Here is a 25,266-nt window from a genome sequence, read left to right as displayed (position 1 = left end):
GCTATACATTATTAATGTCATTATTTTATTTTTTATTTTATTGTGCTGTTGTAAAATGTGTTAAACAATTTACGTTTATATTTATGACTATTTTATAGCAAATGAGTCCAGGTAATGGTCGGGTAGTCAAAATAATTGACAAGTGTCAAGCGTCTAAAAGCAATATTGGACCATTAGCAGGCAGTTTCGACCAGCAAGATACTCGAAATTTATTTTTTCCCAATCAAATAATACCAAAAATTTAACAGAAAATCATTCAACTCTACAATAAGAAGAGGACTTCAAGGGGAACAAATAGATTTCGGAAACAAATTCGCACTTGCTGCGATAGCGAAAGTTTCAAGGAAAATCGGGCATCCTTGACAACAAATCGTATTTCAATTACCACATCCACTGGGAATAGAATCTTCTATTCGAGCGGTGTTGAACGAACTCCTACTAGTTTAAAATATCGGCTCGCTCTTTATTACCAAAAGATATTAGAAAAGCTCATGCCTGGAGGTTTCAATAATTTCAATAAAAGCTGCTGGACCTTAACTACATTGCTGGAAAAACATTAAAGGAGCATCAATGTAAAGAAAACACTAGGTTTTCTCAAACAAAAAATATTGATTCACTTTGAGCATGATAACGAAGTTGATAAAAAGACACAAGAAGTTGCTATATTATTATATCGCTCTAATAATGTTTATAAATTATATATAATTAAATAATGTTTATTAGTTATATGTAATTAATATCATTTTTAAAGCGCATATTGATTACAATTATCACAGAATTTTTTTATTCTGTTAGGTAAGGGACTAATCACATAGCTATTCTTGTCAAGTATCAAACTATATGGTTTTACAATTCGCGAGGTTAGAATTATTTTGTTCTATCTCCAAGTTTAAACGTTGGGAGAAAGTTTTTGATTTTTTCTAAAAGAAAAAATTGTTTAGAGATTTAGCTTTTATTTTTAAAAAAATAATAACTTATACTTTACGTTATTTATGTTTAATCAAATTATTTAGAAAAAAGTTTCTAAAATATAGCGTATTTTAAAAGTAATCATTATTTACTAAAATTAACAACACATTTTCTCCCAACTTTTAAAATAGGAGATAGAACAAAATAATTCTAACCTCGCGAATTGTGTTTTAGTTTCATAAGATTTGCCATATGACCAGGGCACCACTTGGCCACAGGCGCCGCTTCAAAGGGGGCGCCAAAAAAACAGAAAATTCAAAATTCAAAAACAAAAAAAAAATAAAAATAAATATAAATTAAAAATAAAATTGTTTTTAGATTAAGATTTCAATTTTATAAAAAAGTTTTTTTAAAGAAAATTTTCCGTAATTGTGGGAACTCTAAAAAAACCAGTTTATACAGTACTACTGGTATAATCCACATTGAACAAGTTTTTGGTCATGAAGCTAACTCAATTCAATTCATGTTACATTTTTTACTCTTTACAAATTTAAGTGAACAAAAAAGTGTTTCAAAAGAGGATATGAAAACAACCATCATGTTTGGAAAGAAAAAATTATCAGGAGCTCCAAACCTAAAAAGAAAACAAGAAAAAGATGTTTCCCTGTCAAAGTATAAAGTTAGTTTGGAGAAGTATTTAAAAAACTTGCTCAGAAGTTGTGTCAGTACCATCTATTAATTCCAAAAGTATTCAAAACATTCAGGTAAGAAAATCAAACATTTAACAATTCATCATATATTAAATTTGACTAGAATATCATTAAAAATTTGAGTAATATTTAAAAATTTGATTACAGTGTGAGCCATCAACTAGCCAAAATGATCTCAACTGTAATCATTCTGAAACAAGCAACCAAATGGACGCCGTCATTGAGTCTACAACATGCGCAGTTGAACCAGAAATCTCCGATAATTACTTGGATGTTGGAAGCTGGCCTAAAAAAGTTGTCTGTTGTGCAAGATATTGAGCCCGAATTTGAAAAAAAGCGTGGTCGTACCAAAAAAAGAATGTTTGCTTATGAAAGTCAAGAGGAATCAATGACGGAAGAAGACAATTTTAAGAGTAACTTCTTCAACAGTATTTTAGATCACGCTATTGGATCTTTGCAGGATCGGTTTGAAATGCTTACGCAGCATAATAATCAGTTCAACTTTCTTTACAGTTTAAATGCCAAGGACATTACTGAAGATGAATTACTAAAAAGATGCATGGATTTAGAAAAATTATTATCTTGCAATGAGTTGAAAGATGTTTCTGGAACTGACTTATTTGAAGAAATGAAATATTTGTGAAATCATTATAAGGAAAACTACTCTCCAAGAAATATTTTAGACTTTATTTGTTCAAACAATTTGAATGCGGCTTTGGGAAACTTATTAGTCTCTCTCAGAATACTTTTAACTCTACCTGTATCTGTTGCAACAGCAGAGAGAAGCTTTTCCAAGATGAAGTTAATTAAAACGTATATTCGCTCAACAATGACACAGGATAGAATGGATGGTCTGGCAATCTTATCAATAGAACAAGCAATTGCAAAAGAATTGGACTTAGAAGATATGAATAAATTATTTGCCATTGTAACAGCAAGAAAGGTTAAATTGTAAATAAATATTGAAAGTTCACCACGAATGTCCATAATACGATTTATTTTTTTTATACGAGGGGGGGGGGGGGGCACTGCCAATTGAAAAATGGCCACAGGCGCCATATACCCTTGAGCCGGCCCTGCATATGACCGTTTAAATCCAAAAATAACTGCCAGAAGGCCGTTTACATTCAATAATATTATTAGAAATAAACTAAGAGTTATTGTTTTTAACACTATCAAAAATCTTAAAATAAACAATGACTTGTTGTTTTAAAATTTTGTGAATCATTTTTTTGTATGAAAACCCTTCTTTGTTTGAAATATAAGGAGGCTTTGGTATGCTACTGTAAATATGTTGGGTAAAACTAATGTCCATTGGTATCCCAGCAAACACACAACGTTGAAACGACGTTGAAATAACGTTGATCAACGTCGAGCAACGTTATTTTAACGTTGTTTCAACGTTGTGTGCTTGCTGGGATCTTATGGCAGATTCTTTAATACGAATGGCTTAGAACAATCAACATGGCATTTTTTGGTTGCTTTACAAACCATGGTCAGGTATTCTTTTATTTTTAGCTCATTAATACTACGTCTGTTTGCTTCACACTTAGAATCATGTAATAATGAATTAGTAGTTGTTGAAACAGCATCTTTTTTTTTCAGACAAGGATTATATTTTCTTTACAGGTACATTTTTGCAACTTCATAAAATTGACTAAACAAAGGATTTTGACAGGCTAGAATATTTCGAATAGTTTTTTTTTTCTCAATCACATATTTTTAAAAGCACCATTATATCACACAACTTTTTTACACAGCTACCTACTTGTTCCAAAACGTTTTAAAGATGAGTCGTAACGACACGAGTAAAACCCCTACACTTTAGTGGTTGTCATTGTTAAATGTTTAAAATCAGTATTTATCTGTCAAAGATTACGCTGAGAGGGAGCTGCAATTATAAGTACCGAGTTGATGTTTTCGTCAAGAATAGAGTTTCAGTAGAGATCAGAAGAGTTAGTAAATATATTTATATTACTCTGACTTACGCTTGTCCTTGAGCAAGCAATGTTTTTCAATTTAGAGCTATATAGTTCGGATTTTTTTTACACAGTTCCGACTTTTTTTTTAGCGTTTTTAAAATAGATCAGCAATATGATGTAATTTATCTTCTTACGACCATGATTGCATCGAAATGTTAGCTATTGGTAGCTCCTCTTTGGGAATCTTAGCGACGGTAGTTTTGCTTGTTAGTCATATTTCGGTCGAGAAAAAACTCAAAGCACTTATTGAATACTTAGAAATGGCTCCCAGAAAAATTGAGAGGTTTGAAACTTCCCAAAAAAAAAGAGAAGGTGGTGGATTCATGGTTAGAAGGCCGATAGGGGACAAGATCTCTATTGTAGACCCGTTTCTTATGCTAGATCATCTTGGTCCAACTGACTATGGCCCTGGAGAAGCTGTCGGCGCCCCAGATCACCCACATAGAGGATTTGAAACCGTAACGTATGTGATAGATGGTAAGATTAAAAACTTGTTCACGACTTACATAAATATTTTAGATTAGTAAGAGCTAATCTAAGTTCTCTATTGAGAGCTTATGAGAAACTTTAACAAAAATTGTAAGATGTATTTCTTTAAATTACAGTGAGAAACATTTTACTAAAGAAAAAAATTATATGCAGCTGTTAGAAAACTGATAATCCCCAATGATAGGCTCAAAAGTTTGGAATGTAGTAGTGGCAATTTTTAGTGTTAAAAGTAACTTTAATGTAATAAACAGAAAAGTTGAGTATTATGACTTAAATTTGAAATTAAAAAAAAAATTGTTTATTGTACCAAGTCTGCAAGATGGTGGGAACCTTGTTGATTCAGGGTTAACACAATGTGGAATCCAATTGAGCTTAAAAATGGCAAGAATATTTTTTAAGTAAAAGAATATTAAGTCAATATCTTGATTAGCTTTCATTTTACTTTTATGACATTTTAAAAGCCAGATATTCTTTTTTTGTTGGATCTCTCTCATGATTCTTATATATATATATATATATATATATATATATATATATATATATATATATATATATATATATATATATATATATATATATATATATATATATACACACACATTAAAATGTTTAGGAGGCTTTCATCATCAAGATAGTTGTGGGAACTCTGGAAATCTTGGTCCTGGTTGGGTTCAGTGGATGACTGCTGGAAGGGGTGTTGTACATAGTGAAATGCCTACTGAAGAATTTCTAAAGACTGGCGGAAGATCAGAAGGTTTTCAACTTTGGGTAAACTTGCCCAAAGCATTGAAAATGTCACCTCCACGATATCAAGATACACCTCCAGAAAAACTTCCCATTTCTACAAGTCAAGGTCTAGTTTTTATAGAATATTATTGTATTCTACATTTTTTATATATATTTTACATATATTGAACTTATAAACAGCTCAGTGATATTTATGGCATTGTAAATATAGTATAAAATAATGTAAATATTTTTGTTTTATTTTAATAAGATGGAAGATGCTCTGTGAAGGTAATTGCTGGAGAGTATCTTGGTGTGTTTGCAGCAATTGAAACTAAAACACCAATCATGTTTCTTGATATTGCCCTGAAAAAAGGAGCATCTGTCGATGTTCCCATTCCAGACAAGTATAATGCATTTGTATATGTATGGAGAGGTGAGGGATTTCTTGGAGGTGAAAAGCAACATGCTGTTCTTGGACAGGTAAGAATTAAATAGATGCCTGCATAGCTTCAATAAAGTCCTGTGTTTTAGCAATTATTTAAATAGTACAAATATCACCATATTTATGTCAATCCATGTAAAATATAAAAGTGGTGTGCACATACCTATCCTAGTTTTTATTTCGCTTAGAATGGTATATTTTTCCTGATTTGTTACAAGGATATAAATGTTGCATTCTAAGGGTCTATATTTTATATAATAGATGGCTGTGCTTAGACATTTAGAAGAAAATAGTTTTTTATGAGCTGATATAATCTGTTGAGCCCAAGTGAAATTCAATTACAATGATATATACTAATTTAAATCTTAGATTGCAAAGTCTTAGCTAACTATAAGAAATACTCAATAATAAATATTTATATTGGATTTAATTCTCCATTACCCTGTTCTAACTAGCATTTATTTTTTGTTAACTAGCTACCGTCACAGAAGCAACTGTGTAAAATTATTTATAGTCAGCATTATTTAAACTGTGTTTAATAAACCACAGTAGCTATTACTATAGTATTAGATTGTACAAATAAATGGTTTTAAGTAAAATGTTTAAAACTAAGCACTAGGTAATTCCATTCAAATTTAACCAGACATGTAATCATGTATCTCAGTGTGAGTTTGATTATTATATTTCAGACTCTATTGATGAATAGTTTCGAGAGCATTAAAGAGTAACTTTAAATTTCTGGCCTTGATTTGCTTGCTTCAAAAAGTTCATTTTTTTAACAAGAAGTTAGAACTATCATAATCTCTTTTTGAAAGAGCATCTATGCTAAGATTTATAACTTTTTCAATCTCATCTCTGAAAAAAAAAATTCAAATTTTCTTCTGATTAAACTACCTTAACTTAGGGGTGGGAGTTAAGGTTAGTTTTAGTATAACTAAAATTAGTCGACTAACTTTTTAGTCTAACTAAATTCAGTTGGCTAAAACAAGATTTAGTGCTAAAAAAAAACTGAATAACCTATACCATGAAATCATATGAACATAATATAAGTTATGACAAATAAATTAATTTAAAGACATTCATCAAAATTTATTGTTTTTAAGAAATTTAAAATACTTAGTATAGTTTGTGACAATTAGGTAATAAATGTTTTGTTTGTACCTAGCATTGCCCCAAATTTTCTTTTTTTGAATGAAATAAAAATTGGTTTGTTAGCAGAACAACTCTGTCAAAATCAGCAGATATTTTATACTGAAAACATAATTAGTTATTAGCATTTTAATAATAATTTAAAAAAAAAAAAAAAAATTGAGAGTTGAACAAAATATATATTCAATTACACAATATAGAAACAATGAAAAAAACATTAATTGCCTAACTGTTTACTGTCTTATTGTTATCATTGTAAATATCTGCATTTTTATGAGTGTAGAATTAAATAAATTACGTATTATTACCTCAAAAAATCATTGCAGGTATTGTAAAAAGGAAATCCGAAAATGCTTCTGCGCATAACACACCTTTCAAAAACATGGCACCATTTTTTTTTTTATAAGTTAATTTCACATGTGTTTTATAATTTGTAATTCACTTTAATCAGAAATTGAAAAAATCCAGATCTGAAACGCGCTTTTCATTGAAATTAAAAACAGGTACTTAATAATAATGGTGGACTAATTAGATAAGTTTTATTACAAAATTCCAAGTGTATCTGTTGCAAACCTTTCTCCAAAAACCTGAAAAACTCTGAAAATCAACCCTTGAAATAGATACCCTGCAGATAACAATTGTAACTTACAGCAATTTGTATTTAAAAATATGGCGCTCAAACCACTTCACAACTAATGCATAACAAGATTTTTAAAAAGTATTTTTTGGGTAACAGTAACAATATATCTTTCGCAAATTAAAAAGTTAGTTAACTAAATTTAGTTAGACTAAGAATTTAGTTGACTTAGTTCAGTTGGACTACAAAGTTAGATGACTAATATTAGTTACACAGGCTTGGTCGGGAAAGGTGTGCAATCGCACTCAAATCTTGACCATGCATAAAATATCTATTTGCGACAACTTGGGCACTGCTCTTAAGATGTTTTCAGAACATTTCAAAAAGTATATGAAGCCGTGGGCAAGTTGTTGCAACTAAATATTGTATACATGGTCAAGATTGGAGTGCGATCGCACGCCTTTCCCAACCAAGCCAGGTTACACTAAAATGTCAGTCGACTAACTTTAGTTATACTAAAAATGTAGCTGACTAGTTTTAGTTAGACTAAAAAGTTAGTCAACTAAATTTAGTTAGACTATAAAGTTAGTCGACTAATTTTAGACTAAAAAGTTAGTTGACTAGTTTCAATTAGACTAAAATATCAGTCGACTAATTTCAGTTAGACTAAAAAGTTAGTCAACTAATTTTAGTTATGAACTTTTTAAGTATACTTTGTTGAAGTTAACAATATTTGCTTACTTAGAATTTTTAAATTTTTTTACCAAGCTCCTTATTTTAGAAATTTGAAATTTCCTTTTTAAGGATTGAATTTCTTGATCAAAGAAATAAATATCTTGATTTTTATCATCATCAAAATTGGCATTTTTGTGAAAATCCTCATCTTCATCATTAGACTCCTGCAATAGTAACATTGTCATTTTCAGTTGTTTTTGCTAAGAGCAGATTGTAACATATTTGCTCTAATTAAGTATTTTTTCCTATTTTCTTTCTCAAGCTTAATTATTTTCATAAAGTTAGTTTAGTAGTTGAGTTGCTTTATGAATCTTTTGAGGCTATATTTTTTTATTTTATAAATGCAATTTTATTTTCTTTTCAAATCTGCAACCCTACTGATATCTGACTAATCTCCATTCTGTAAATCACAATATTTTTAAAAGTATTCAAAATTTTGTAAGTCAAAATTACTGGCAGGCTTAAACCTTTACTAGAAACTATTTTAAACCTGAAACTTAAAAAGATGGGCCAGGATTCAGTGATTAGAACATGAAGCAGGTTCAAAGTCTCTATACTGTGGTAGTTTTAGGGATAATGTAAGGAGCGTTTTCTCTTTTACACTGAGTATTTTTTTACCTAAGTATATTTTAAGATGAGTAACACTGCAAGTACAAATCAATTGTTAAGAAAAATTGAAGTAACTTTAAAATCTTGGCATAGTTTATAAGGGATAGGGTTCTTTTTTAATGCTTTTTGAATTCAGTGAAATACTCAACCTTAGATAAAACTTGGCACCAAGTTTCATCTTAAAGCAAAGACTATAATTGAAATTATCCTTGTTCTAAAAAAGCCCCTAAAAAAATGGCTGGGAAAATCAAAGGTGCCTAAAATTTAACTAGAAAGAGATCTTGAACTGCTAGGAGTTAAATTTTAGAATTTTAATGTCTTGATTATTAAAGGTTCTTTTAAAATTATCAAAGTAAACAAATCCTGAAATGCATATTTACAGTTTGTTTTGGTTATATTGATATGAAATTACCCTACTTTATTTAAAATAACCATCCTTGCATAAAAATATAGTCCTCTGAGAAACTGGTTCTAAAATCTAACATGTGGCTGTGTAATAAGTTAAGTTATGAGTGGTTAATACCTATTGATAAGCTTATTAGGTTGTTAAGAAAGAGTTGCTTATGTCAAAATGCAATTCCAGAATTGATTTGATTTGATGTTAAATTTTGATTCACAGCATCCTCGATTATAAGGAGGATTTTTCTCAAAGCTTTCTATTTTATATTAAGTATTTGTTTAAAACAAGTCTACTCTTTTTTTTGTTTTTAGTTTTCACTTTTCTTAATAAAATTGTTTATTTATACATGTTAAAGGTTGCTAAGTTGAGCGATTCTGGAGATGTATTTCATTTGGAGGCATCCACTGAAAATGATATGCATGTCTTAGTTCTTGCTGGACAACCTTTAAATGAACCCATTGCACGTCATGGTCCTTTTGTAATGAATACTCAAGAAGAAATCGTACAAGCCTTTCAAGACTATCAAAGTGGTAAACTCGGTGGTACAATTGAAGGGGCTGATGAGCGCTACGCAAAGACACAATCTGCTGTCGAAAAGAGCAAATCCAGTGGTAACTGGTATAATCATTAAATTTTAAATTCTGAAATAAGATTGTGAGTTTTAAAAAAAGGCGTCAAATATAAAGCTCTGCTTCATTTGATAAATATTTTTAGCTGTCTATTTTACAAACACATCTTGTTTAGTTGTCTTAACTTGAGGAAAATCGTTTTTTGTTTTTGTTTTGAAATAGAATTTCAATTCTTTATTTCTAAATATTGTAAGTTTTAAATACTGAAATCTTTTTGTTTTTTATTTATTTGTAATATGCATTGTAAAAATAAATTATTGATATTTTAGTTCATTAATAATTAAATTCCACTTTAATAAATAACTCAACTTTGCATAGGAATCTTTTTTGCAAAAAAAAAATATTTCGATATTGTTGTTTTTATTCTGATTTACCGTGGTGTGACCTAACAAAGTCCTATGCTTTAAGAAAGTCCTAATTTAAGAAATGGCAAATTTCGTATATATAAAGGAAATATTTGCGGAAAATAACTTTGTTGTTTTAACTAGATATCTAGTTAGATAAAATAACTAAATTTTTTACTCTAAATGTTTATTATATGTATACGAAATTTGTCATTTCTTAAATTAGGACCTTCTTAAAGCATAGGACTTTGTTAGGTCACACCACGGTATGTCTAAACTTACACCAAGCTTTTTTTGTCCAACTTTGCACTACGTTTAGGCATAATAGTGAATGCTAATCTTGTTAATCCCAGTTGATTGCACTAATATTTTTAATCCTCATACAAATGCTGACTGTCATTTGCTTTTATTTTTGAATTTTATCACCAATATTCATAACAAATTTTTACAGAAATTTTAAATTGATTTACGTTAAGCATTTATAACAGTTATAAATGTTTTGATTGCAGGAATTTACCCTGTAATTCCGTTTGATAAAAACACTGCCATTCCATTTGATAAATATTGAGAAAAAAAATGTTCGTTTAAATATATCCTAAGATCTATAAGCGACCATTTCATTTCTGGATTCTTGTTGAAGAATTGCCTTAGAAAAAAAAACTTGATTTTACTCGTTTTAAACGAGAATTCTTCTCTTTTGTTTTTCCGCTGGAAACTGAAAATTTAATAAATGTTTATTATGTAATCATTATGTACAGATTCGATTTATGCAATCTGTCTCTTTATCGCATTTTTTTGTTAAAATAATATATTTGTTTAAGTTCTGAAATATTTATTTTCGTTTTTGGTGATAAAACATATGGTACTTGTATCGAATTAATCGGATGGCTTTTCACGAGCGATTTTTCTATTTGTGTTTGTAAGGATAGTTGCTCTTCATGAAGGAACCATTTAAGATCTGTCTAAAGATTTCAGGATTTTAAAGGTAGATTTTAGTCCAGGACTTTTCTATCAGTTTTTTTTTTTTAAATGCGTTATTTAAAAATCAGTTTCTTTTTTTAAACATATATGCAAAAAACACAAACGTGAGAAAAGACGTTCTGGAACCAAGAGATTTTAACTATCTGATATCTGCAAAGTAGATGTACGTAAAAACTCCAACGTAAATTTTTTTAGAAGATAATATGCCTGGCAATATACAAAGACTTTGCAGGAAATAAGATTCAAGTTCCATGAAACAACTCTGGATTGAATATATTCAATCAACTAAGTTTCATATTTACTTCTGCACAGTATAGGCATAAGTTAATTCATAAATCCCCTGATACTACTTTGAATTTTAGAAAAAAAAAAGTTTAAGAAGGAACGTTTCTTATAAAAAATTCTCTTTATTTTTAAATGGTTGGATAGAAATGGTAAATATGGCTTTTTTAGGTATTTTTGAGTACCTAACATTCACTGAAAAGATGTTTTTTTCAGCTGATGTCACATTTTTATGTTCAAACAAATTTGAATGCTTTTCTTATTGAGTGGTTGGTTTTGGTTCCTTCAGAAAGTATTTTCGTTTTCACCTAACGAATCCTGTCCTTCTCAAATTCACCAAACTTTATTTCAAAAAATGCGTCAACAATGCGCAATTAAATTCCTTTTGTATACTTTTAAGCCACGGAAAGAGAAGTTGAAATACTTCAACAAGTTGCGAGTATTTCGAGTCGAGCTTTATGTTTCTTCATTTTAATGTTTTTGCTAATTGATCAATGGCGTTTCGGTTGTCACAATTTCATGTTTGATATTCACTAACCGATTTAAAGATTTAAACTAGTTGACTTCGTGAAAAAGTTTTTAAAACGACAGAGTGACAAAAATGATCTTTCCTCAGTTACAGTAGATGCTGACAGGGTTATTAAATTTCGGAAAAGTTTGTATGAAGATAGAGGTTTAACAGCATTTTTTAAGAGTCATTACTGGTTGTGTACCATAATCCAATTCTCCTTTTATTTACATTTGTTACATATGTAATCATTTTTATTAGAATTGTTACATTCATTAACTGTAAATTAGTAGGTTTCAAATGTTTAAACTCGTTTCTTGGATCATCATTCCATTTTAATGTAAAATCAATATTTCTCGAAGATGGAAATAGTGAATTATTTTACAAAGAAACCAGCGAAATTCAAGGGTCCACGTTGAAGTTTTAGATTTTTTTTTCACTTTAAGAAAAATTACAATTTAGTGTAGGTAATCGTAGCTTTTCTAGCACTCAAGTCTTTTTTTATCATCAGACACCTAAAAATTTGTATTTTTATCAATATCTTACTTAATTATTCCGAACATATATTTAATTAACGGTGTTATTAGCACAATGCGTTCAGATAAATTTAAGGACCATCTTATAGAAACATGGGATGCCATATTACTTAAAAATTCATTTCGAATATTGTAGTCAAAACTAAATTACATCAATTTTCTTTTATTATTAAAAAGGACCGTTCGTCAATGTAAAAAGAAATGCCTAAAGTTTAGTAAAGAAGGAAGTGAGCAAATTATTTGCATTGCCTAGTTCATTTATTTCTAATGAATTAAAACACAGATTTCATATTAAGTACTGGCTAATTCACATAAAAAAATGTTTAATATAGTTCGTACCATATGATTACGTTATTAGAAAAGTAGTCTTTTTCCTTGCAAATTATTTTTAAAAATTTTTATTCAAAAACTATATATTTCTGTTCGATTTAAAGATTAATGTTCGAATCAACTTCGATCGAAAATTTTTTATACTGGGAGAAGCGCAGTCTCAAACGCAATAAAGTTTAAGTCGATCTAAACTTCGTTCCGCACGGATTATCTTGTCCTTATCATTAAAAGAAATACATTTAAACTTAAGTTAATTTAGCTGTTTACTTAGAAAAAAATCCTGAGTGCAAAATAAAGCACACGAGATTGTCAACTAAAAAGATTAGTACTTATAGGGCGAATTTGTTTGGTTTGAACTTTTCTTTATCTAATTTGTTTAACTCTGGTTGTGTATGCTATAGTTTTTTTAATGTTTTACATAAGGTAGAAAATTATGTAGTTGAACTATTGCGTTCTATACTTGCGATAATTTACAATTTTGTAAACCACACGTACCTGGTAGTAAGATTATACATCTATACTTCTAAATTATTGCATTTAAGCTTTTATTTATATTGCACTGTTTATTACTCTCACTAAGTATTCAAAGTTCTATTTATTTTTATGTAGGGCATGGGAACAGCCAATAACGAATTAACAAATTGTGTACTCATACTTTGTGATGAAACTCTAAAAAATGAGACCGAACGTTTTGCTACAACACTTCGTTCTAAATGCGGGCACCTTTTATTGGAAACTATGGAGTCCTTAATGCTTAAAGCAAAAGGTAAAGACTTAGAGCAGAAATTGGATAATATAATTAATAGGTATGCACAAAAGATTCTTGTTATATGTTCACCAACTTTTACCCAGTTCATCGACAAGAAATCAACCGATAACTGCACCGACTTTCTAAAAAAAAATCACAAAATTGGTAGAAGATTTTTAGTAGAGTTTTTTAAAAAAGAGTCAAAGAGGAAAGATAAATTGGTGCTTGTATCATTCAGTGATGTTCAAGATCTTCCACATGAGTTACAACAAATGCCTATTATCAAAAAAGGAGACGATGAAACTTTATTTATAAATAGAGTTATTACGGAAATGATAAAAATGAACTAAATATATAAAATGCTAATTTTTCAAATTATATGTACTTATCAAGGACTATATTAATTTTAAAAGTAATATTAAATTTAGTGATTTATAATTTGAATTATTTTTCCGTTGTGAAAATGTGTTAATAAAAGTAAATATATACGAGTAAACAAGAAGCCGCTTAAAATTGTAATAGTATTTATTTGCTCCTATCGATAATTGGTATATCGCCATGACATAAGCCATTGATAAACTAATAATGTACGGAAGTGTTTATCAAAAAGATAATCCTATGTCTAACCAAAGTGAGATACCCTTAGTTAAAAAAGAATCAGCAATTGAATTAGTAAGCGATGCAGCCGAGTTTTTGCAAAATCCTTTCAATGAAGTATTTGATGATAGCTTTTGGAATAAGGTTAGTCTTCCATTTCTTTGATAAGATCGGGAAGAATTAACCATTATATTTCTCTTTGGATGTAAATAAAGTGTTATATTATTCTGTTTACTCAAAAAAAAAAATTTTCTCCATTGTTTCATGAAAGCATCTTTTTTCCTTTTTTTTTTCTTTTCTTTTTTTTTTTTTTTTTTTAATAATTGCTTTAAAAGTGATTATTATCATTAGGTATCAATTGCCTATAGTACTGGAATGGGATGGGTAGATGCAATGAACAAAGTTCGCATTGATCGTATTTGTGAGGACTTCTTATTTAAAAAAAAGGATCCTTTAATTTCATTAATTACTGAAGTTCATGACAACTTTGTGAAGCATTCTAAAGAGCCACAAATTATGTCTGGTTTCAGATTACAGGTAAAAACCAGATGACTGATAATATTCAACTTCATAATCCATTGCTATAGAATTTCTTGTGTTTTCCTTTATCCTGTAGTTTTTTTTTTTTTTTTTTTATAAAAGAAGTTAAAATATTGCTCATTATTAAAAAAATTTATCTTTAAATTTTATCAAACATTGAAACATTAAAAATGATTAAAAAGTGTTCAATATATGAAGCTCTGTTAAGTGTCATAAATAGATTTTGTTGAAGACTTTAAATTTGTATTGAAATTTTGTAAAACACTAGTTAGTGTTATTAAATGTTAGCAAGAAATTTTTTTTTTTTATTTTTTTTATTTTCAAACATTTTTATTAGAGTGTGAAGACTTTTTTTTAAAACACTTTTCTTAAAGCACTAAAAAATATTAATCATTAAAAAGTATTAATCAGTAAAAAGTGTTTATCAGTCAAAACTATTCTTAAACGCTATCAGTTGTGAATTAACTAAGTGGAAATTAAATTGCCATTTTTAAGTTTTGGTGCAAAAATCATAATTGTTAAAATGTGTTAATAAATGTCCATACAATTCGAAAGATAGTAATCTTTGGTGATGTTATCAAGAAGTTGCTTTCAACTTCAATTCACTGAATGTGGTGATTTTATAGCAAAATCTATTTACTAAGTCAAGTTACTAAGATTAAAATCTAGTTACTTGAATTTTATTTCCCCTAAAATGAAAACTATGAAGGCATTTTTGAAAATTCGCACCCTTTTCTTCTCAAAAAGCATGTTTTTTTTCCCTCTGAATTAGAAATTAGTTTTCCTTTGTTTAAAAATGATAAAATTATCCAAAATAATGGGTGATGCATAAGTTATCAGAATAAATAAAAACTTTTACATTTTTTTTATAATTAAAAGAAAAAATATTGGTTTTTCTAAAAAATATTATTTTATTCAAAAATAAATACTTTCTAAAATAAAGTATTTATTTTTGAATAAAAATCAGTTATTTCTTATATGAAAAAACTTAGTCATCTGCAATAGATCTCAATTTCTCTTTGACACCTTTCATAAACAACTGTAAAAAATTCATATCAATTCCTTATCAACATATTTGACATTATATCCATACAATTTAGACAGTTTTTAGAGTAATAAGAACTTGCTAAAATCTGGCTAAAATAAATATTTAAAGCTGGGATGATACTTGTGAATGAATGGAAGTTGTTTTTTTTTTGAAACATTAACATAGATTGATTTAATGATTGCCTCAGCCTTAGAATATTAAACAATCACTTGAACATAACATGGTCAGATAAGGTTATCCCTGTTAATAATCTTTTTGGAAAATTCTCTTTTCCTACAAAGCAAAGACTTTCTAAATATGTTTCTTTAGTGTTAGAGTAGTATCCAGAGTTTTAAGGCATGTTATCACCTCCAAAATAAAAGTATTTCTTCATCATTGATGACCAGAAGTGTTTTTGTAACAAACATTGGTTAAAAGGTTTTCTGCTTTTCTTTGCTTTTATTTGTTGTTCAATAGTGCATTTGGAAGTCTTTTCATGTTTTCTGTATATATTTTTTAAATTGAAAAGCAACTTATGATTGATTTACTCTGAATTTAAGACCCAAATTTCTCTGAATGACCTCTTTTTGTTTGTAGGTAAGTCTCTCTTGTTTGGCTTTCTTTTCTCTAGTCTAGAATGTTGGGCAACATGAGTTCTTTTTATAAAAAAAAAAAGACTGATTCAAGTCTTTTTAAGTCATCATAGATTGTATTTCGATCTATTCCTTCTATTTTGAAATGACTTACAATTACATTTGTATGATAAAAATATTATTAATCCTTGTAATAATATTAATAATTATTATCAATATTGATGACCAAAAAGATATTTGTCTTTAGAAAAAATTTCTATACTGTATACATAGCTTTGAAAAATTTATTAAATCATCATTTACAAATCTAAATAATTCTTTTAAATTCACAAAAAAAAGTTAGATGATGCAAATGTAGCATATTTAAATACCTTTATGGAACAAAATCGAACAACCTTAAAGGCTATTTATAATATACAATTGCTGACAGGCATGTTTCAAAAAGTAGAAAGCCTTTTAAATTAATCCTCTACACAAATCATTTTTGATGGTTAAAATTTTTGACACAAAAAAACGTAATAACTTGTAATGCTTTAAAACCTATAGACAAAAGTGTATAAAACAAAAGTGCAATTTCTTTATAAGCTTTTTAATATAAATGGTGTTAACATCTACTTTGGGTTATTTATATTTATATGCAGTAATATATATATATATATATATATATATATATATATATATATATATATATATATATATATATATATATATATATATATATATATATATATATATATATATATATATATAATAAAATTTGTCTAATAACTTATGTATCACTCATTATTTAGATACATATAAGAAATTAACTAATTTCATGTATTTACTTATTTTAGTTTTATCTTAAGGTGGAGAACTAGGTTAAGTAACTGTAACTTCTTAAAAAGTTGTAAAAGTAGCATCACTAGTTTATCAGATATAACATATTGTTTACTAATTGCAAGTGATGAGATTTTCAAAAGTTTAGATGCCAGTATTTTGATGTTAATTAAAACTAATAATTAACTAAAGGGTTTTTATCATCTAGCTTCTTGAATTCGCAAAGATAATATTGCAAGATGATTACTCTTCATCACCATCCCAAGAAGGAAGGAAATATGCATGGTTACTACCAATTCCTAATAATGGTAAAAAAACTATATTGCATTTAGCTGCTGAACGCAATCTGCAAGATATTGCTCATGTGTTTATAAACATATATCCAGGACTAGTTTATGAGCCAACAAGTGATGATGGAAAGCTGCCACTTGAACTTGCCTTAAAAAATCGGCATGATGAAGTTGCAAGCTTGTTAGTGAAAAGCATGCTGCACCAAAGGTTTGTGTACTAGTAAATTTTAAAAATTTTATAAACCTTTCTTAAAAGATCTCTTTTATTCAAAATTTGTAAACTATTCATATAATGTTTTACAATTAATTTACTTAATACATTATTATTTGTATAGTTTATTTAATTTAGAGTCAGAAATTTATTTGAATCTTCTGAGGTGATGAATGCTAGTCTGAAATTTGCTGATATAGTTTGTGATCCGACTCTAAAGGTTTTTTTTATTTCTAAAACTTTTTTAATGTTTCAGAAAACATATTTTTTGTTAGAATAAATAATATTCTGTGGTTTTCTGAAACTATTTTCATCTTCTATGATTTAAATTTTTTGTAGTTAACGCTGCAGGGTCATTCTGTGTCAAATCAACATTTCAATCTATTTTTTAAATTTGCTAGTTTTCACATCGTCAAGTTAGAACTATTTTGTTCTATATCCCATTTTATACTTTGGGAGATAATTAGTTATAAATTTTAATAGGTAATGATTGTTTTTAAAATGCTTGCTTTTTATTTAATTTTTAAGTACATTTTTAAAATATGAATTATTTTATATGTAAGTTATTACTTCAAAAAGAAATGTTAAAGTTTTTAATTCTAACCTGATGATATATCAAAGGGTTTATGAAAATTTGGAAAACCCTAAAGTATAAGGCAGAAACTCTTTATGGTTCTCAAATAATTTATGTTTTATTTTCTGCTAACTTATGGTGAATTAGGATTTTTTGCCAAATTGGTTATGTTTCCTCAAAGATTTTTTTAGTGCGATGAACCTTTCAATCAGACCACTGGCTTCATTGACTTTCAATGTGCCTTTCAATGTACCTTTCAATCAGTCAACTGGTTACAATATATAACAGAAAACAATATCACATGTCTAAACAAGTGCTATGTATAAATTTTACTTCACATATAAATTTTTTTATATGTGAAGTAAAATTACATACAAGAATAAAAAAAAGTACTTAATAGTTTAAAAGTGATTAATGGATTAGAATATAACATTAACAGCTACAAGCAAGGTTTAAAAAGAACATAAAATTTAATAAGAAAACAAGGACTCTTGATACATCAACATTTTCAAATGATGAAACACATGAGTTATTATGGAGAGCTAGTTAATTTGATTGTAGGGAATTGTTTATCATAGTGAATTCTTTGGACTTGTATTTGAATATATAACTTTGGAGTTGTATTTTGAACTTCAGAAGTGCTGTAATGAACATAAATATAGAGATAGGAAGAAAAATGTTTAAGGTAAATTTTATATTATTTTACTCTAAACTAAAAATGGTTCAAAAATATATTTAAAAAATCTTAAATAAAACAGTAAAAACTTTTCTAGAAAATCTTTGATAAGTGGTAACCAATAATTCTTTTTCAAATGAGCCTTATAATGATGGTGCCTAGATATTTTTTTTTTAGAAATAAGTGATTGTTTCTTTTTTATAGGAAATGTCAAGATATTACTCTTAATAGTAAAATTTTTAAAAACACTGCTGTATCTGGATGGAAAATATGCAATAGTTGCTACAAAAAAGTACAGGGTATAAATAAAGAAAAAGCAGCATCAAATGAAAAGTTTATGGTGTTGTCCTATGATTATAACTATATCATCTTATGCATTACCCAGTGCTCCTACTGATAAACTAAAAAATGAAAATCTTAACGAACTTTTTGAGTTAAAAGATAAACTAAAAACAGTCACATCATACTCAGAGCTGCTGAATTTTTCAATGTATCTAATTACCTTATCTGGGAGACTAGAAAAGCTTAAAGAGAAAATGGAACTTTATATAAACCATCATCAAAAAAGGGGAGTTGCTTTCACATAAAACAATTGATCTTGTTCATAGCTTTTATACAATTGATGAGTCCACAAAAATGATGCCATGAAAAAAAGATTTCATTAGTAAAAGGGCACAGGCCACACATGAAAAAAAGACTGCTATTATTTAATTTAAATGAACTTTATATAGTATTCAAAACTCAACATTCAAACATAAACATTGGATTTTCAAAGTTTTGCACCCTTTGCCCAAGGTTTTTCTGGTGCTCATCAAGCAAAATCAAAACTTCATGCCATTGTTATATATATCTTTCTTTTATTATGAACTTCTTTCTGTTGTTATGAACTGTCAATCAAATAATGTATTGATATCTAAATCATTTTCCTTCCTTTTTGATGACAATGAGCATAATAGTATATGATAAAGCAAGAGTGATTACTAATTACATAAAAATAAACTTTTCACATATTAAAAACATTAAACACTTTTCTCATGGTTGAGTTGTACAAAAAAATGTCTTTTTTAACACAAAGAAGTCTTTAATATTGATGCTTAATGCATTTTTTTTTTGCCATATGCTAAAGTAAGTCTCTTTTTAATGACATTGGCTGCACAGTCAAAAGATTAACTGTACAAATTTGTTTTAAAAAAGACAACAACTGGATGGATTTAAGATGTTTGAATTTTGTAAAACCAGTATAAAAAAATTTCAATTTATAATGCTTCAGAAGGGATCATTAAAAAAAGTTCAATTAGCATTTATTACATTATTACATATTTATTACATTAAAAGTTCAATTAGCATTAATACCAAGATTTACTACAGGAAAAACCTTGCCAGATATAAGAAACTTTAGTCATTTTGTTCCAATTAACAAGTTTTTACAACAAATTATAATTACAATATACAATTACTTTAAAAAGGATAAGTCAGCAAACAGATGTCTGGATATTTAATCTTGTGCATATACCAGATAAATTTGTTGTGTGACAGGTTGTTTATAATCATGGATTATGTAGCTTGCAAGTGCTATAACTTTTGGTGGGTTGGACAAGTAACAAAGAAAAATGAAGCAGTAGAAGAATATAAAATAAGGTTCATGCATCTCATGGTCCCAGTTAAAGCTTTTTGCCCACAAAAGAAGATATTTGTTTGGTGCCATGAAATCATGTTTTATGCCTTATTAATTCACCATCTACAACAAATGGTCATGGATACAAAGTTTCTGAATTTGATATAATAAAAATGACTGAACAAAATAATTAAGACTTGCATGTGTAACTTTCTTTTTTTAGAGTATAATATTGTTTTTTTTACTTTAACAAACTATATATATATATATATATATATATATATATATATATATATATATATATATATATATATATATATATATATATATATATATATATATATATATATATATATATATATATATATATATATATATATATATATAAAATCTTTTTATGTCTGTGTTCATTTATCTATCTGCCTAGATATCTGAAATAATTGTGCCCTTCACTAATTAACACTTAGTTTGGATTAAGTATTAAATGTTGCACTTAAATCGTTTACCTAGATCATCATCATACACTTTATTTAGAGTTCATTAAAATTTTTTTTTTTTTTTTGTGCAGCAAAAAGATTGCCTCTATTTTGCCTTTTATTTCGAATTTCTTTAGAACACTTAATTTGTAAATCCTTTTGTTGTAAATGTATAGCTCTGTAGAAAAATCTAGCAAAAATCCTAAACTGTAATCCTAGATCTTAATTTTGTTTAAAAGTTATTCTCAATCATCTCATTAATGTTTAATAAGATAAGCAAAAATGCTTAAAGACAAATGTGCTTTAAAAAGGCTTCTTTTGCTGAAAGCCACAATAAAACTAACTTTAATTAAAAAAAAAAAAGAATAAAACTTTTAAAAAAACCACAATAAAATCAACTTTAATTAAAAACAAATATGTTTAAAATAGATATAACATCTTATAATATATGTAGGTGTATAAATAGGTGCTGTGTAAAAAGAAGTATAAACTTAAAGTTGCAAAATCCATATTAAGTTATTTGAGAATTTTAAATGAGATTCAGTTGCACATTCATCAAAAAATTCTGTAAAAGTTAAGTTTCGTTATTAATTAAATTTGTTATTTATAAAGGTTTATTCTTTAGAAAACAATACCAGCTATTCTTGATTGCTGCATAAATGCTGATTGGCCTTTTGTACCTTTAAAAAATCCCAAAGAAAATGAAGAAGAATGGTCAAACATTCCTCATTTGCCGACTCGGTATCATTTTCATTATCGTCTTCTGGATGGGGATCAAAATAGTGAGCCAGCTATAAAAAATAGTAAACCTAATATGAATTTTGATCATCGAGCTCCTTCCTGTCTGCAACTTCTTGTTGATGGCGTCCATAGTGAAGTAAGTTCGTATGTTTTCAGTAAAAATAGGAATAAATAAAGCATAAAATATTTGCATTTTGATTTATTTATAGCATACTGAATTAGTGATTATGGAACTTTATTAGGTAGCCATGCATCATCCTGTTGTTCGAATGTTAGTAAAGAGAAAGTGGGAAAAGTTTGGTAGAAAAATGATAAGGTAAAAATTGGATGTTAAACTTTGAAACTTAGAAGTTTTAAAAATCTCAAAAAACCAAAAAAAGAAAAAAGACATATGAAAGTAAATTGCCATGCAGAGTTTTCCAGACATTCAAATATTTAATCTTCAAATTTGGAACTTTGCTTGAAACCTTTTCAAATTAACCCAAGAAAATAGCTAAAATTGTTCTAAACATTTTTCTTATTACAATCAATATGATATCTCAGAAATGCACAACAAATTGTTTTTCTTTTTTTTTGAATTTTATTTTTTTATAAACAAGGGTCATATTATATTTTATTAAAAAGTCCACCTATTGCTGTCATAAAATGTATAAACAATGGAAAAAAGAAAACCAAAAAAAAGCATAGATGTGTGAACACAGCCATTAGCCAGAATATTTTTTAAATGATTTGTGCAAGTAGTGCACAAAAGTTAGTTATTAATATTATCAACTTAAATTGCTGTTTTGGTTTATATCTATGCAAAATTTAGAGTCCACTTATTTTTTAACAGGTTTTTAGCTTGTAGCGCTTTAAGCGTTTCAGTTCATTTTTCAACCTGCAGAGATTATTTGTTCAACAAAATTAATTTTTCTCTTTTAAAGGGTGAAGTTTTTGGTATACATAGCTTTTCTTTTGTTCATGGCATTAGCCTTTTTCCTTGGCTCTAAAACTGATTCAAACAGCAGAAGCATATCAGAGATATATTATCTTCGTACTGTGTGTGAAGTGGTTACCCTTATATTTACTTCAGGTTACTTTATATCAGAAGTGGATCAAATGGAAAAGTACATATTTTCATTAAAGCTTTTATTTGGGTTTTTTTTTTTTGTCTAATATCAAATTTATTTCTTACAGAAAAAAAATTTGTTTACCAATTTCATATTTTTATATTTTTTTAAAAAATATTATTTGTTTTAGAGAGCGTCTACAATATTTTAAAGATGTATATAACTACTTAGATGTTCTTGGCTTAGTATTAATCTTAAGTATGGTGCCACTAAGAATATCTGGCAATATATTGTCTGAAATGTCTGTGGCTTCAGTTGCTTTTTTAATAAATTTTCTCAGGATTTTCAAATACTTTCCTTCATTTAAGTAAGTAGCTTTATAAAAAAATCTTTTAATTGTCTTGTGTTTATACCTTTGTTAACCAGTTGTTTACTTTTTTTAATGTTATTTAAAATTCACTTTTTCTCTCTATTTTTTAGGTATATTGGATTGTATTCTAAAACATTTGCAAATATGATTTACTATGACATCTCAAAGTTTGCAATCATTTACATGGTAGTGGCTATTGCATTTTCTGGTAGTGTTTTTCTGTCATTGAATGCAACTTCAGTGTCTGCTGGAGATAAAGTGTAAGCTATAGGAATAACTTGTATATATTTTCTTAAAAGCCAAGTTCGTGCAAATAAGTTTTTTACAATAAGTTAAGTGCTTCTTTATGATGATATTTATAGTTTCTTTTTGTGTATGGTAGCTTTTTTTTGTGTATAGTAGCTTTTTGTAGCTTCTTTATGTGTATATAGTAGCTTTTGGGCAATTTTGTTAAAAGAAGTGCGAGCTTTAGCTGAGTCAACTCCATTTAGTGATAATTATTCTGGCTATCAGTAAGTCCATTTTTAATTGGTAGCTTTTGTTTTGTTTTGTAATTGGTAGCATGTTTTGTTGTTAGCTTTTAAATTTTGAATAAAATTACAGAAGTTTTTCTGAATTAGTACAACTTGACTTTCAGTAAAAGTATAACTATTTCAGATATGTTTGTAAAAAAATTGTCCTTATATTTGTTAGCTTGGGTGTGGTCATACTGCTTATGATAAACATGTTCAGTGTTATTGTAATTTTGACAAACATTTTAATCGGTCAGTTAAGCTGTAGATATGCCAAAGCAGTAGAAGAAGCAGAAATACAATACAGTATTGACAAAACTAAGTTTATTACAAAGTTGGAGAAGAGCAGGTTTCGTTTTAGTGTAAGTCTTTTTTTATAAAGTTTCATATTGAGCTTTTGTTTTTGTTTCTTTGTGGCTTTTCTTCTCGGTTTTAAACTAAGAACATGGATTTAGAATGCAAGAATCACTCATTATGTTGATGGTGATTATGTGAGTGATGAAATACTAGTCGCAGGTACGTTTAACGTTCTTTATACGTTTTAATTTTATGTTCGATTTTTAAAAATTGCAATTATTTTATTTCTCTGATAATATATAAAGCAGCTAAGCATCAGCGTTGTGATTTTTCGTTAAAACAAATAATAACGAATAAAGTATAAACTTCTACATTAGTCATTTGAAGTAAATCGAATTTAAAATAGTTTTTATATTTAGACCTATAGAGATATAAGCTTCCGAAAAATTTTTTTTAATACCTTACATACATCATATTATTTTATATCAACCTTTCAAAATATTACACAAAGTTGCTATTTGAATAAATCCGTCAAACTTGTTTTTTAAAAAATGACAAATTTTTTATGATTATAAACTTGTCTCGATGATTATAAACTTGTCTCGCCATAAACTTTTGTTGCTTTGAATACACAAAGAATTCTATTTTAATAGGCTTCCAAAAAATCTATTTATTTTAAAAGACTGATATAGAAGTTTGTACTTTACTCGTTATTATTCCTTATTAACGGAAAAATTAAAACGCCGATGCTAAAAACAACTGCAAATTGAAACAGCATTAAATTCTTAAAAGATGAATTGATACACATTGTGCTTGATATTTTCTCTACTGGAATATATATTTATATATTGGACATCAGCAGTATATTTCTATCAAAAAGTTCGCCTTTCGAGTTTTATTCAATATTCTAGTTTATTTTCATTTTTTTTTTTTTTTCTAGATTTGCTTAAAGAGTGGAATAAGAATCAGATTTCGCAAGAAAACAATGTTGCTTCATCTGTTAGGTATTTTCTTGTAGAAGATTTTAAACCTAGATATTCTTTTTTTGTTGCTTTTAAATATGGCCTTGAAAACACAATAAGAACGTTTTCTCAAATATTACAAAGGTTTTCTAAAGCACTATCTGATATTTAATTAAATTATTTATCAACAATGAGAGGCTTACTATGAGAATCTTATTTTAATGTGAAATCTTGACTTATTTTTCGGGAATTTTTGATTGTTACTGTAATTTTCTTCGTAAACTTTTTAAACTATATCCTCCATTTTTAAATACTTCTGATGATAATTTTTAAGACTGTAAAATCAAAAATTTTCACTTCGGTTAATAGATTTCTTTAGGAGTCTTTATTATTTTAGTTTTCCTGTGAATTTCTTATTTAATATAGTTCACCATTTTTAGAGCAATAATAGAGAAGATGCTGAAAACAAAAGATAAAATCGATTGAATCGATTGATTGGAATTCGAAGATTCAACTGTGTTATTATGAGAAAATAATTTTGAAACCTAGCGTAAGTAGAGAAAGAGAAACTTATTAATAACAATTTTTATGACTAGTTTTTTGTTACTTTTTTATTTACTGGACTATATATATATATATATATATATATATATATATATATATATATATATATATATATATATATATATATATATATATATATATATATATATATATATATATATATATATATATATATATATATATATATATATATATATATATATATATATATATATATATATATATATATGTAAAATGTATATGCATGTATATATGTGCATATGT

The 25,266-nt window shown here is 27.5% G+C and overlaps 2 protein-coding genes and 1 pseudogene across 6 annotated transcripts; all 3 read left to right on the top strand.

The window, feature by feature from the left end:
* The first annotated feature begins 3,691 nt into the window (after positions 1–3,691).
* LOC145190171 (uncharacterized) lies at positions 3,692–9,708 on the top strand. The gene is made up of 4 exons (XM_080066959.2): positions 3,692–4,078; positions 4,704–4,943; positions 5,088–5,299; positions 9,087–9,708. The coding sequence occupies exons 1-4, from the start codon at positions 3,754–3,756 to the stop codon at positions 9,360–9,362; spliced, it is 1,053 nt and encodes a 350-aa protein (XP_079923085.2). The 5' UTR covers positions 3,692–3,753; the 3' UTR covers positions 9,363–9,708.
* An 827-nt stretch (positions 9,709–10,535) lies between these two features.
* Positions 10,536–25,001, top strand: LOC145190643 (uncharacterized). Of its 5 annotated transcripts, none has more exons than XM_090090783.1 (15): positions 10,536–10,689; positions 12,951–13,830; positions 14,038–14,223; positions 16,874–17,163; positions 17,305–17,386; positions 21,133–21,384; positions 21,491–21,564; positions 22,172–22,354; positions 22,488–22,664; positions 22,778–22,927; positions 23,099–23,179; positions 23,361–23,541; positions 23,635–23,695; positions 24,417–24,480; positions 24,879–25,001. In XM_090090783.1, exons 2-15 carry the CDS (start codon positions 13,675–13,677, stop codon positions 24,922–24,924), a joined length of 1,983 nt encoding a protein of 660 aa, XP_089946909.1. In that variant the 5' UTR covers positions 10,536–10,689; positions 12,951–13,674; the 3' UTR covers positions 24,925–25,001. The 5 variants fall into 5 exon arrangements, with proteins under 5 accessions (XP_089946909.1, XP_089946911.1, XP_089946908.1 ...); XM_090090785.1 differs by lacking the exon at positions 10,536–10,689 and adding an exon at positions 12,555–12,690; XM_090090782.1 differs by lacking the exon at positions 10,536–10,689 and adding an exon at positions 12,608–12,764.
* LOC149886715 (uncharacterized) lies at positions 17,748–19,111 on the top strand (annotated as a pseudogene).
* Positions 25,002–25,266: the final 265 nt, after the last annotated feature.

The sequence above is a fragment of the Hydra viridissima genome, unplaced genomic scaffold (genome assembly GCF_058129835.1).
Source record: "Hydra viridissima isolate aposymbiotic clone 2 unplaced genomic scaffold, HvirCarnegie_v1 scaffold_6, whole genome shotgun sequence".
In the NCBI taxonomy this organism is placed as follows: domain Eukaryota; kingdom Metazoa; phylum Cnidaria; class Hydrozoa; order Anthoathecata; family Hydridae; genus Hydra; species Hydra viridissima.
The sequence above is the reverse complement of the archived record's forward strand: the minus strand, read 5'-3'. Positions and strand labels throughout refer to the sequence as shown.